Consider the following 13354-nt stretch of genomic DNA (forward strand, 5'->3'; position numbering starts at 1 on the left):
AATCGTTTTAAAACCATAAGTGACATTGAGCTTTTGGAACATCAAAAATACCATTTGTCATTTTCTACAGTTCAGTTGTGTTATTGTCTAAATGTATATCAGTATGCTAGGCATGGAGTTTTAAATACTTACCATGTAAATAAGTTCTGCACAAATTCAACGTTTTAATGTGTGTTTTTAAAAATTAAATTGATGCCATTGCTTAAATAACAGTTTATTGATGTCACATAAAAGTAACATGTAACAACAAAAGAATTCATGAAATATATTGAAAATAAAACATCAGTTATTTTGTTCCAGCCGGCCTGAAGGATCTGTTTTTCTTTTTGCTGTTTTCACTGTTCATTTTTTCAAACACAGGTATCTTGGCATATATATGTAAAAAAAGAAATAGTCTGCCTTTTCTCTGATTGCATTGTGCACATCTATATCCATGTATATTCTTTGCACTAGGTAGTCCTCTTGTGCCCACACAACAAAGTCACACCACTGCATCCCACTGATGAGCAGTTGTCCTTGCACTTGCCAGTAATATGCGTGGCTCTTTTTTAGTTTAGGGGTACCACATTCCATCTGCACATATTTGCAGTCAATAAAGTTTTGTACATTGGGACATTTGAATTCGACGAAGCCAAACTGGGGGTATTCATTGGGGTCAAAAACAACACCATCAGGAGATGCAGCAAGCCAGGGGGCAATGGGGTGAATGACCAGACCACAGGGTGAGTAGTTAACATTCATTAGCCTACTATACTCTGCTGCTATTGCAGGCTCCATCTCAGTTCCTCTCCTCATGTCTGCTGTCTGCCTTGTTCCCTTCAATATACGCTCTGCTAGTGACTCGGCCGAGCTCTGGCCTCTGACGTGACACACCTCCCGAAACCTAGAGGCAGTCACTCTGGGCCTGCAGAGCTGATGCCACTCAGACGAAGAGCTTTGCTCACGTGTAGCTTCCTCTATTTTGTGAGCCATTTCCAGAGTTACAGACAAGCTTTTCAGATGCAGAAGCTCTTCTTCTGAGCACACAAACACACAATCTGATGGCAAGATGTCATACCCCTCCAGAGGCAAGTGCGGTGTTGGTGGTGCATCGCGGTGTAGTGTGATGTACCGGGTTGTCAAAACCGGCTGCTGATATGACAGAACACTGCCCTCCTGCACCAGCCCAAAGGCACTTTCCACAAGGGGCTTGTCAGGTCTCATGTTCATTGTGGTCACAAGTGGCCTGTCCTCAATATTAAATTTTGCATATGCCTCCGTTATTCTGAACAAGCAGGGATCTGGTAACGGACCCACCATGCCTCTGTAGAAGCCACTCCTAAAGAAAACATCAATGACAATAATGTAAGGGAGAAGGTTATTATACTGAACAACAACTAAACTAAAAACTAAAAGGTGTAAAACAGTGGTGCATAAGTTAGAGACTGGGATGTATATGTACATGACTGAGTTAGCCGTCTTCAGAAAGTGTAATGTTGTATGTAAATTAATACCTATTCTGACACATGTATGTATGAAAAAAATAGCAACATACATTTGTAACACGTGAAACCAAATTTTACAAATCTAATTACCGTACTCCAGTCTGGGCCATCCTATTTGGTACTGGCTTAGTGAAGATCATGGAGTTGGTGGGTCCTGGCTTCACACCCTAACAGAAGACACATTTACTATGGATGGTGTTGCTGTTCATATGTAAACATGGACTAATTCAAAAACTTTAACCTCATTTAAATTACCACTGTCCGTGGCTTGTGCCATTGCTGTTCAGATTCCGTGCAGCTATGCACAGGGGGGACAACCGGCACTCTGAGTTGTGAGTAGTGTGCTGTTTGGAAGAGCAGTGCCACTGTGTGATTGCACATAACAGCGCCTGCCACACAGGAGCACTGGCTATGTGTCAGTATCACCGGCGATGAATCCAGAAGCTTAATCTAAGAAGAAAGAACGAAAATTAAAAATGTAACATCTTCATGGAAGAGCTGAACAGGAACATAGTTCAGTGTTATGGTTACGTACCCTCCTGAATGCTTAGTGTTTCCTTCTCTCCCTATTAAAACAACTTAACCATGCTTGATAACTGTAATAACTTAGATTGTGTATATTTGCAGTATTAACTTGTTGTCAAATGTTTCTGATCACCCAAACACACGTTGATTTAACTATCTGACTAGTCAAATTAGGAGTGATAAAGCAGGGAGACAAGGAAAACATTCAAGTTGATGGGCCTTTAGGAATGAACTTAACTAATGCTTAAATGAACTGAACCCCACTGAACGGGGATTAACAACTTTACACAGCTTCCTGCCTACACTTAGTCTGTGTGGTGCCTCACTCTTCCTCATCGACCTGTAGCACAGGGCTCTCACACCGACCTCCCCTGACAACCTGTCTTTATTGGACACTGAATAAAGATACAAGTACCATTAGCATTATTTCTGTATTACTCATTTCAGCATGTCTTAAACATATATATTTTACACTTAGCAAGAGTAGCATTAGGTAGTTAACTACCTCCATAGTTAGCCAACTACCTAACGCTAATATAACAGTGTCTAACAACAAAAGTGACATTAGTTAAGAAAACCTCAACTATAGTTTAGGACGACATAAAACACCGTTTAAGAAAACATGTAATGTAGAGAACTGACATCAAATGAAGGACATAGCGGAGTAACGTAGTGTTTGCATTTGACGTTAGCTAGCGTTTCTTTGTCGGTTAATTTACGTTTTCTTACCTTCGTAGTTGTGTATATAAGATGCAGCATATAACTTAAATCCTTTATCTAATTTGCTGGCGGGGGTAGTCGTCACTCTGCAAATCCGATGAACATCGGTGATGTTCAATTTTGGGAGCTCTTGTAGGCATCGAGTGTAGAACGTCGCCATGGTTTAACCGCACCGGAAGCACTGGAGCAGGACTACATAGAACGCGGAAGTGTTAGTGCAAGTAGTCCATTGTCCCAGAGTATGAAAGAAGAAGGGAGATTGAGGTTCCGTTTGAGGGACTTTATTGTCACCACTCAATTTCTGGGGCTGTAAACACAGCGGGTGTACACAAGTGTGTGTCTATGTGTGTGTGTGTGTGTGTGGTTTCCTACAAAGGAAATAAACAAGGGAAATAACGATAAATAAAGAGAATAGACAAGTCAAATACTCAAATATAAATATAATACAACATAGTTAACATAATCACATATAAAGATCAGAAAAATATAATACACTTCAAACTGCTCACACTATGCAACTAAATAGCAATAGTGCGAGGTTAAGCAACCGTCAGTACACAGGAACTACTTCCGGTAGATGTACAAAATAAAAGCGTCCCCTATTATAATCCGCTAAAATGCTCTTATTGTGAAGGGCAAGCGGGACGCCATACTTCGTTCGCTATTTTATTAATCCACATACCTAATTGTTCGCTACAAACTCCGCTACTTCAAAGTAAACAATCACAAGCATCACATACAGAGTAGGTCTCATAACACAGGACTGACATTATGGACATACGAGCGACCGTACATGCGTCAACAAAGCTAAACCGGGGTAAGCTAACAACATAAATTAGTTTATGAAATGAGGGTGAACTCACGCGTTGCATGCGTGGCCTACCGCTCCAACTATGGACTACATTAGCGCCTAAATGGTAACATACTACAGTACTGACACAAACAAAAGCAAAATACAACACAGGTCACTACTTACTTGTCATTCACGCACACCTAACATTCCCCAGGAATCAGTGCACCCCCTCCGGACCAACACTGCTCATCCGACATTAAACTGCCCACCTTACTAACCGGATGATGTCCCTAGAAGGTGGGCTGACCCAGACAGACAGAAGACTGAATATTAAATGAACTTATATAAACTTATAAACACCAGTTCATAGAATAGTTCTAAAACTATTCTATGAACTTTGGGGCCTTTTATACAATAACAGTGCAAACAGTAGGCAGGAAGGTAGGGAGATTTTTTATATTTCTAACCAATCAGATCTTCCATATCAAGTGCTGATTACTCTGAGGCAACTGTTGCTGTGATTTGGCACTTTATAAATAAAATTGAATATATACGCAGGAAATGGTTACGGGCAGGCTTAAACTGAGGCCCCTAGCCTTTAGTACATGGGTCACCTGCTCAACCAGGTGACATGTAGTAGCACCGTCTAATCAGGGTCTGACATTGAGTTTTTAGATGAAGAAGAGATTGACTATAAGTCAGCTCCAAAACAAGCCCTCCAGCAGCCAACAAGGGGAGAAATATGGATGGCAAAAAAACGGTGAGAGTGAATGATCTTCGTGCCCAATGATTGAGGCACCCCACATGGCTGCCAGCATGAGGAGCCAACCAAAATGGTAGTTACTTATTTTGAACTTTTCCTCCTACATGCCATCTAAAAACTCATTTGTATCAGGAAATGTTCCCTCATCTAAATTCCCTTTTAGATCCAGCAACAACAAAACAAAGAGCTGCACTGTGTCTGGGCCCAGGATGGACAGGAAGACTCAGCATACATGCATCAAAGGCAAGAATTACATCTACCCCTCATTCGTTGTACAGAATAGCACAGACAGGCTGTTTGTTCAGTGGGGCAGGTGGGGAGGAGTATACACTGACATGAATCTGGTCGATTCCTAATTCAGTGCACACACTTAAACATCAGTAATCATCAGAAACCTTTACTTATTTATATTTGTTCAAGATAAACATCATATTTCCCCCATATCTTGATTTTTCTCTGTCTTTTTATTACCTTTTTCACCCCTATCAGTTTTTCACCTCAGGAAATCTTTTAAGGCAGGGGTGCTCAATCCCAGTCCTCGAGAGCTACTGTCCTGCAGCTTTTAGATGCATCCCTACTCCAACACAGCTGAATCAAATGTTTGATTACCTCTTCAGCATGCCATCAAGTTTGGAAAAGGCCTGATAACAAGCCATTCATTTGATTCAGCTGTGTCGGAACAAGGATGCATCTAAAAGCTGCAGGACAGTAGCTCTCGAGGACTGGGATTGAGCACCCCTGTTTTAAGGACTAAAATGCTTTATGAAAAAGTTTCATCATGACCAGGATTTAGTTTTAACTTTCAGTATAAATTTGTAGAAAATGCCACAGCTCTAAGAATTTTCTTGAAATCTCTAAGGATTTCAAAACTGTGAGGAACTTTTAGTGGTAGGAAGCTTTGTGAATACTGAAACTTTATTCACTTTTATTCAAATCAATCAGTCATCTACTGCGCGATGATCTCCTAGTTTGTTTGGGTTTTTTGCATATTTGTCATGCTCAGTTTTTTCAGATGAGCAAACAAATTTTAATGCTGGAGAAAAATAACCTGAGTAAATACAAAATGTAGTTTTGAAATAATGATGTCATTTATAAAGGGAAAAAATATGCAAATCTACGTGATCCTGTGTGAAAATTGACCCCCTTGTTAAATCATGAATTAACTTTGATTAATCTTGAAATCACTTAAACAGAACTTATCTGACAAAGTGTAAAAGATCTCAAAAAGCAACACATCATGGCACAGTCTAAAGAAACACTTTGGAAACAAAGTCTATAACGTCTGTCACTCTGGAAAGGGTTACAAAGGCATTTCTAAGGCTTTGGGATTCCAGTGAATCGTTGTGAGAGCCATTATCCACAAATGGAGAAAACTTGGAATGGCGGTGAACCTTCCCAGGAGTGACCAGCCAACAAAAATTACTCCAAGAACGACTCATCCATGAGGTCACAAAGAACCCAGAACTGCAGGCCTCACATGTCTCAGTTAAAGTTAAAGATCACGATTCAACAATAAGAAAGAGACTGGACAAAAATGGCCTGTATGAGAGAGTTCAAGGAGAATACCAATGCTGAACAAAAACCCGCAGATTTTTGGATCTATATATAGGATTTAAAGATGCTAACACCTCACTAGTTGAAAAAAGGGACTTAACGTTTTCACTTTAAACATGATAATTTGGCTTAGATGTAACTTAGAAGAAGAGTGCAGCTTTAAATGGCAGCATGACCAGCTATTTTTATATTGCATGTTAGGCAGAATATGCACACTATTAAAAGTGCTTTTAATATTAGTAATGTTTCTTAACTCTGTGTTTTCGATAGCAGTTTTATCAGGAAAAAAGCTAAGGGGGAAAATGTGATGTCCCATCAATAGTGCTGCATAATTGTAGGTCCAGACAGCTTAAAGTCCTAAATGCGGTGTAAAATTAATGACACCCTTAGCTCATTAACTGTGTAAACAAATGAATTTTTACAGCTCCTGTGTGACCAAGGTAAATGACAGGCTGTAAAAAGTTACTTATGGATGGAGTGAGAAGAGTTTGCAAGTTTGCAGTTCCTCGTGCCTTTCAATAGAAAAGTGCTTAGAGCAGATCCTGGCTGAGTGTCGTGTCCCTGAGGTTTTCCTGCAAGAATGAAGAATTCTGCATTCTTCTGTTTAATGCTCTGAGAGAGGTATTACTGTATTCCCGCTGACTAAAAAGTATATTTTAATAACCAGGAAAAATTTACTTTGACATCCTCCATCGAGTTTTCAACCGAGAATAAGAAGTATTACTGTTACCGTTTGCTCAGCAAGTCAAATTGGCTTTCACAATATAACCTGTATCAAACAGGTCGAGCCATTTTAATAGCTCTGATACAGTTGTTGATCTGCAGAACTCTCGATCAATGGACTGAGATTAAAAATGAAGTTTAATGGATGTTTGATGGATTTAAGTAATGCTTTTGACTTAAGCCGCAAATCATCTTCTCTTTGCTGTCTAGTATAAGCATCTACGAACATAATAATGAAAGGCTTTCCTTCAGGATGAGATTTTCCTCCTTTGACATCTGTCTTGTTCTTTTCAAAGAATAATAAGTACTTACAGTTTCTGCTTGACAAGATTAATAATAAATATTGCACTTTCAGACACACTAAATGATGAATCCTACCTTTCTATGTTTCTCCTGGTTATGAAAGTGCCAAAAGTTGTGTGTGACACTCTTTAATGAGAAATACAAATACACAGACACGTTCAGACTAAGTGCACCATAAGTGCCAGCCCTTCGTTATTGTGACTGATGGTTTTTTTTTTTTTAAGTTTTATTAAAAGATGTAAAAACATTAACCAGAAACAGATACATTCAGAACTTCTTAGAAGTTAAGGACAAACACACTGTGTTAAACAAGTGAAGAGAAACAGTGGCTTTATCTACATTTGTGAACAATGAAATGCTTGTTGGGTAAAATGAGTCACGGAGAAGAAGTGAGACAGTATATTGTACAATGGAATTGAGTAATTTATTGTAATAAAGCGCTACAGATTTCTCATTTATTCTACTTTATAAAGCAATATTGCACCACAGTAATTTTATTGTAGATTTATTTGACTGGATAAACATATCTGCATACATCGTGGATCATGACATCAGACTTTAGAGGACTTAAAAATATATTTAGAGTGCTTGTTAGCTGCAGAGCAATAGGGATGGGAATCGAGAACTGGTTCTTGTAGAGTTCTTGTAGAGAGTTCCACTATCTTTCAGTCTACAGTGTGGATATAGACATTACTTTTATTTTTATTGCAAAGGACGAGAGCGCGACAGCCAAGTGGCTGTCAGGCTTTCATGTTTCCAAAGCAGAATCACCGTGGTGATCGCTTTAATGTCTCTTAGAGCTGTTTTTTTTTCTTTGATTTGTGTTGTAGCCTTTATGTTCATGTCTGAATAAGAGAAAGATCATATGTGTGTCCTCAGTAGGACAGGTGTGTTGGGCTGCAGTCTATAGCTTTATATTGTGAAATGGTGACTATGAGACAGTTTGTTTCAGGTCATTTTAATGTAACAAGAAGTGTAACGAATTACTTTCTCCTGGGAGTAATTAAGTAACGTACCACACTACATTTAAGAAAAGTGTTCTGTGTAATTCTCCAAAAGTTGATTCTGTTTATCTGGACGTAGATTTTTCAGTGGGCTGGTTTCAGTCATTATGCAAATGTACTGTTTATAAGTTTGGTGAAACCTGCAGTCAGCTGAGACTAAAGAAGTCAACTGGATGACTGACGAAATGTTTCTCCCACTGAAAACGCTACATCCAGATGAACAGAATCAGCTTTTGGAGATTTACTTACCTGGATGATTGAGAATGCATCAAGATGTTCAGTGTAATATATGTAATGTTTTTTTTTTTTTTTTGAGAAATGACCCACCACTGATCACAACAAAGAGTGGAAATACTTCATAAATACATGCACAAACATTTGACCACACGGCATACAGCTAACTTGACTGAATGCAATGTCTTTGATACATTATGCTGCTCAGAGATGGAGGTGACTCTCAAAGCCGAGCCAATGAGAATCGATAAGGAATTGAATCGATAATGGAATCTGATTTGCTAAATCCGTATCAATTCCCATCCCTACAGACCAATCAAAAAGCACTGAACAGGTAACTTAATCAAGTTTACCGCTGTGTAACAGCTTACCTCCCACATGACCTGTGAACTCTTTTCCCAGAGTTTATAAAGTTCCTTTACATAAAACAACCAGTCACAGAAGAACAGCGTCCCTCCAGCTGAATAATTATAATAACATCCTGTAAAGTTTTAAACCAAACATAATGACACAATTTTGTCTCAAAGATAATGATTAATATAGAAACTTGGAATATAACATTTAATGTTTGATACTATGCCAAAGACTGTGCCAGTAATGTATAAAAAGCTCCAACAGTATCCCAAACAGGATTTATTACATAAAGGTTTGTAGGCATGATCCCAAATAATACTTTGAAGCTCTTAAATGTGGATCTTGTAATCATAGATGTAGCCATTCTGCCACAGCGGTTCATACAGTTTTTATTATGGAACTCAAGGAAAATTCAAGAAATCAAAATAGCTGGTCAAACAGTGGCAGATTATGAAGACTTTTCCATGTATAGTTCACCGTGTTTATTCAAGCCAGAGAACACAGACAAGAGCTAAATCTACAATAACAGCACAGACCAAACAGCACGGAGGAACAGGAAACTGTTTCACCTTCCCAAAATCAAGTGGAAGAAAATCCTGAGGCCAGTCAGCCCGCGAGACCAAATTGCCAGCTCTCTGCAGTAAGCAGCAGTGATTACACGACCGACATAGCAATCACACGCTTACAGGACATTTTTATAATATGTATGTTTACCTCAGATGGAGCTGAATCAGTGATAGGATGTGCTTCTGTTCTCAGTGATGAACAGGTTTATGAGGGTATGTGCTGTACTGCATGTTCTTTTCGAAGAACTGATTTTTAGCCACATGATGTGAAGCAATTTGACATAGTGGGATTCTTCAATGTTTTCAAAATGTGTCTAGTACATGAATGGCTAGAAAAGCAAAATACAAGCTCTATGCCTTGTTCATTTCAGCCACATTAAGGTACATGAGGTCCAATCAAAAGATTCAGAGACCGCACCCACTTGCCAATTTGCCGACCTTCCAATTTGAACTTCATTTTGGAGAAAAGGACAAAGTTGAACAGAGCCAAATGTAGAAAGCAGAGCAGCTGACTGTGCTGGTGTTCCAAATAATTTCAGCCTTTTCCATGTGCTGTGAGCCACCGCAAGATAGCATGATCACATGCTATCTTGCGGTGTTCTGCCTCAAACGCCCGAAGACCTGGAGTAAATCTCGGCACTGACTCTCTGACCCTGAAGGAGGAACTCATGCATGCCCACATGAATATTAAGAATAGAGAGCACCATCCTGGTTGTGCTCCTGACCTAATGTGGAGCTTTCAGTTCTGGAACATGAAGCTCTTCCACTGAAGACTGCTGTTTGGGTTTTTTGGGTCAAGACTAGAGAACCAACTTATTTTGACATGAAGGTTGGGAGAGCAGATAACAACTAAAATTAGGCAAAGCTGTTGCTTTGATATACATTAGATACAGTTTATTTATAACACATTTTTTCTCATGTTGCCTCTGTGTGCCACCACAGTGGACTATTTAAGTATTTAAGAAAAATAACTACTTGTTTTTTTTTTTTAGGAATTATGACCATCTTTACATATAGTACACAATTTTCAGAGGCTCAAAGTAACAAACATTCTACATACTTGATTGTTTTTAATAATTCAATTCAATGTTATTTATACACAGCCAAATCAAACTGGTTTAAAATCCTCAAAGGTGACAGTATCAGGCTAATTAACAAAGAGGTTTTCCAGGAAGTTAAGATACTTGTTGTTATAGTTTCAGCCTTTTTAAAGAAGAAATCTTTGAGTTTTTTGTTTAACATGCCTCAGGACTTTTTCCAGGATTAGGACTTAGAATTTTGGAATTTATTGCATCAAACAAAAACTTTGGCTTTTGATTAGTTTAAAAAAAAGTAAAAAATGAAAAATATGCCATCTTTGGAGGTCCAACCATATCCTGAAATCTAAGCAAGAAAGATTTCAAAATTTGCAACCATAGTTGGAGCTTGGATGCATTCTTTCCTGAAAGCCAGAACAGAATCACTCAGCCAGGTATTTTTTTCAACCATACTTTTGTTTACTCTGGTACCAATCAGACGTGAACTCCAGACGAACCAAAATGAGTGACTTGAAGGTCTTAAATGTTTCATATTTGAGGTCTAAAAAACCAGTTTCCTTCATTTTAATATTGTTCTATATAAAAACCCTGTCGCCAAACATGACGGAGAGCTTGATCATGGTCATCAGAGGGGCTATTTACAGATTTTTTTTAAAACATCTCAAATTCCCACACTTACTGAGGACACAGGATTTGAAAATTCCACGATAACATTTTGCTCATTTCTGGTGGACTGTAGATGAGAATTCGTAGCAGCAGGGTTGTAGCCCGAATGTTAAAAATAAATTATTATTTTTTAAAAACGATAGAGTTTAGTGGAGACGGGAGCATTTAAATCAATTTTTTAAAATGAGTCCAAACTCCTACACCTCATCCAACAGCCAGCAGTAAGTTTAAAAAGTCACAGTCTGTGAGGCATAGATCAGAGAAGAAACTCAGGTCACTGGGACACAGCCAGTTTTCTACTAAAAATACGCAGTCCAGCTTTTGAGAAGCAAAAGAAATTGCTTTAAATGAAGGCCTTATTTGAGACTGACCTTTTAAGAGTTAAAGAAAAGCCTTCCCAGAGGCACGAAAGCACGAGTGCGAACAGGTAACATGGAAATCTGCATCCATTTTTTTAAACGACTCCTCAGCTTTTCAGCTTTAACTAAAAAAAAAACAACACTTTTTTTAATACAGAATTTGCCGTAGTCGCATAGCAACACAAAAAGCCACCACCTGCACTTCCCACAAGCATCTTTTTGTACAATACGGCACTCAGAGAATGTCCAAATACAACTACCCGAGGTGTTTGTAATCAATTTATGTGTGCAGGATACCAGTGAGGATCCAAATGTTGAAAAACAGACTCAACTCTAAGATATCAACAGGCACTTTGCAGATTTGTAGTATCACCCAGCAGAACGATGCAGAAGGTGTGAAAGTCTTTCACAGAAGCAGTGTGTGTGTATATGCTGCATGCCATTTTTATCACCGAGGGCTTCAGTGATCCTTCAGCGCTGTCCACGCTGTGTGCTGAGTCAGGGCGAACAGCCTTGAAGGAGTAACTAGTTTCTCTGACTTACTCTCACTGTCTCTGTTTTCTGAGGTCTCATTAAAATCAAGCCAATAAAATGTGTTTTGTTTTTTAGCTATTAGCCCCTTAACATGAACACCCTCTCTGTTTTACTTTCCACCTCCTTTCGTTTCATTTTCAAGTTTGTAGTAAGATGGTGTCACAGTGCTAACTGCTGATGCGTACTTAACATGATTAGTTCAAGGGGCCATGTTTGCTTTGCTGTCCTTTTTGATCCCACGAGATCCCGTAAGCACGTCTTTTTCTTTTATCCCCACTTTATGTGGAGAACTGATATATTCTTCATGTTGGTTAGCATTAGCATCCTTGTCATTTTCAATTCTGATTAACTATTTCTGAGCAGTTCTCCAACCTTTGTGGCAAAGTTGTAACAGAAACCTCTTATTATGGTCTCTTGTGACCTCAGTTTTATTGGATAGTTCCTGTTTTATTTTGAAGATTGTTATTCCTTGTGGATCTCTGTATTTTTACTTCCTTTGTGTTCGTTCCCCCCTCATTAGTGTCAGAGTTCATTTTTTGTTTTATTACACTTCTCCCTGGTGTGTCTTTAGTTTCTATGTCCTCCCTCCATCTTTGTGGGATAATTTTAGCACCGACCTACCTTGTTTCTGCTTCTCTCACTGTGTTTTCCTTGTTGCCTCTTTTTTTGGATGTTTTTGTCTTTTTTTTTTTGGATCCAGACATTTATTTTATATATGCGTCACTAATGCAAATATAGAATAAAGCGAGATATTGCGAGATGATCTGCTGAAAAAGGTTTCACTTCTTATCAAGGCTTTTATTGTGAAATCTTTGCAAGAACATGTTACATAAAGTCCTATTTAACTACATGATTATAGCACATGAGATTATCTTTGACAGCTGGTTGCTAATTCGAGTGTGTTTGATTCATAGTACTGAGTTAAATGCATCGTGAAAAGCAGCTCTATACTCTATACTCTCGTAGCTGTTGCCTATGGCCTCAACAGCTACGATAAGTCTGCTGGGAAGCAGTATGTGGTGTAAATGCAGTATATTCAATAGCACAAGGAAAATAGTGTAAACATATGCAGCATTCTCGTTTTTATAGTCCTGACAATACATATATAGGCTCAGTTGGTTCTTCTGCTCTTCCTGGCTTTCATTAACCTAACAGATTTATTAGCTCCACGTCCAACACAAACAGCTCAGTTTCTTCATGATGGCAGAGCAATGCAAACACACCAGCACCACAAGTATACCACCGTGCCAGGAATTCAGCACAGTACTATAAATTTTCTGCCACACCAGAGCAGGAGTGAGGGAGAGAGAGGGCAAACATCTTTCAGAGAGAAGGAAGAAGAGGAAACAGGAAGGGAGCAGACCGATGTGGGACACATGTAGGCGTTGGTGGGGGGCTGTGGAGACGGAGGACTTTATAATCTATTCATCAGGTCATTCATTTGCTGATGTGGCCACCTAGAGTTTACAAATGAATGTGAACTTGCCATTGTGGTTATATAGCCTTAGAGACACGTATGATTGTCTGCTGTCGTGGTGGTAACGAAACTTAAGAGATGTCACTGCATTCACATTTTACAAATTCAGATTCTGTATTCTCTTAATGTATCAGCTCAGCGTGCCAGGCTGAAACAGGCTGAGCATGCTCTGAAGGGAGCGGCCATCTGGAATTTCTTTCTAGGATGACAGGCATTCAATTTATCTAAGTCTACATCACTTTGGACTATTTACTGTAT

The 13354-nt window shown here is 38.9% G+C and overlaps 1 protein-coding gene across 1 annotated transcript; it reads right to left on the reverse strand.

Moving 5' to 3' along the window:
• Window positions 1-309: 309 nt before the first annotated feature.
• On the reverse strand, window positions 310-2988 carry LOC146642347 (uncharacterized). Its single transcript, XM_085398328.1, has 4 exons — window positions 2739-2988; window positions 1740-1934; window positions 1575-1651; window positions 310-1318 (listed from the first exon to the last, which is right to left on the reverse strand). The coding sequence occupies exons 1-4, from the start codon at window positions 2766-2768 to the stop codon at window positions 343-345; spliced, it is 1278 nt and encodes a 425-aa protein (XP_085254454.1). The 5' UTR covers window positions 2769-2988; the 3' UTR covers window positions 310-342.
• Between the last annotated feature and the right edge of the window lie 10366 nt (window positions 2989-13354).

The sequence above is a fragment of the Rhamphochromis longiceps genome, linkage group LG23 (assembly GCF_057381845.1).
Source record: "Rhamphochromis longiceps isolate RC_006_pf linkage group LG23, R_longiceps_female_GT1.1, whole genome shotgun sequence".
NCBI lineage: Eukaryota > Metazoa > Chordata > Actinopteri > Cichliformes > Cichlidae > Rhamphochromis > Rhamphochromis longiceps.

What these genes read in the sequence shown, in the direction of transcription:
- LOC146642347 (XM_085398328.1), bottom strand. Translation starts at nt 2,768, where the DNA reads ATGCTGCATCTTATATACACAACTACGAAG. An exon ending in TTATATACACAACTACGAAG is followed by an intron (nt 1,935 to 2,738) that starts GTAAGAAAACGT and finishes CTTTCTTCTTAG; the next exon opens with ATTAAGCTTCTGGATTCATC. An exon ending in ATGGCCCAGACTGGAGTACG is followed by an intron (nt 1,319 to 1,574) that starts GTAATTAGATTT and finishes TGTTTTCTTTAG; the next exon opens with GAGTGGCTTCTACAGAGGCA.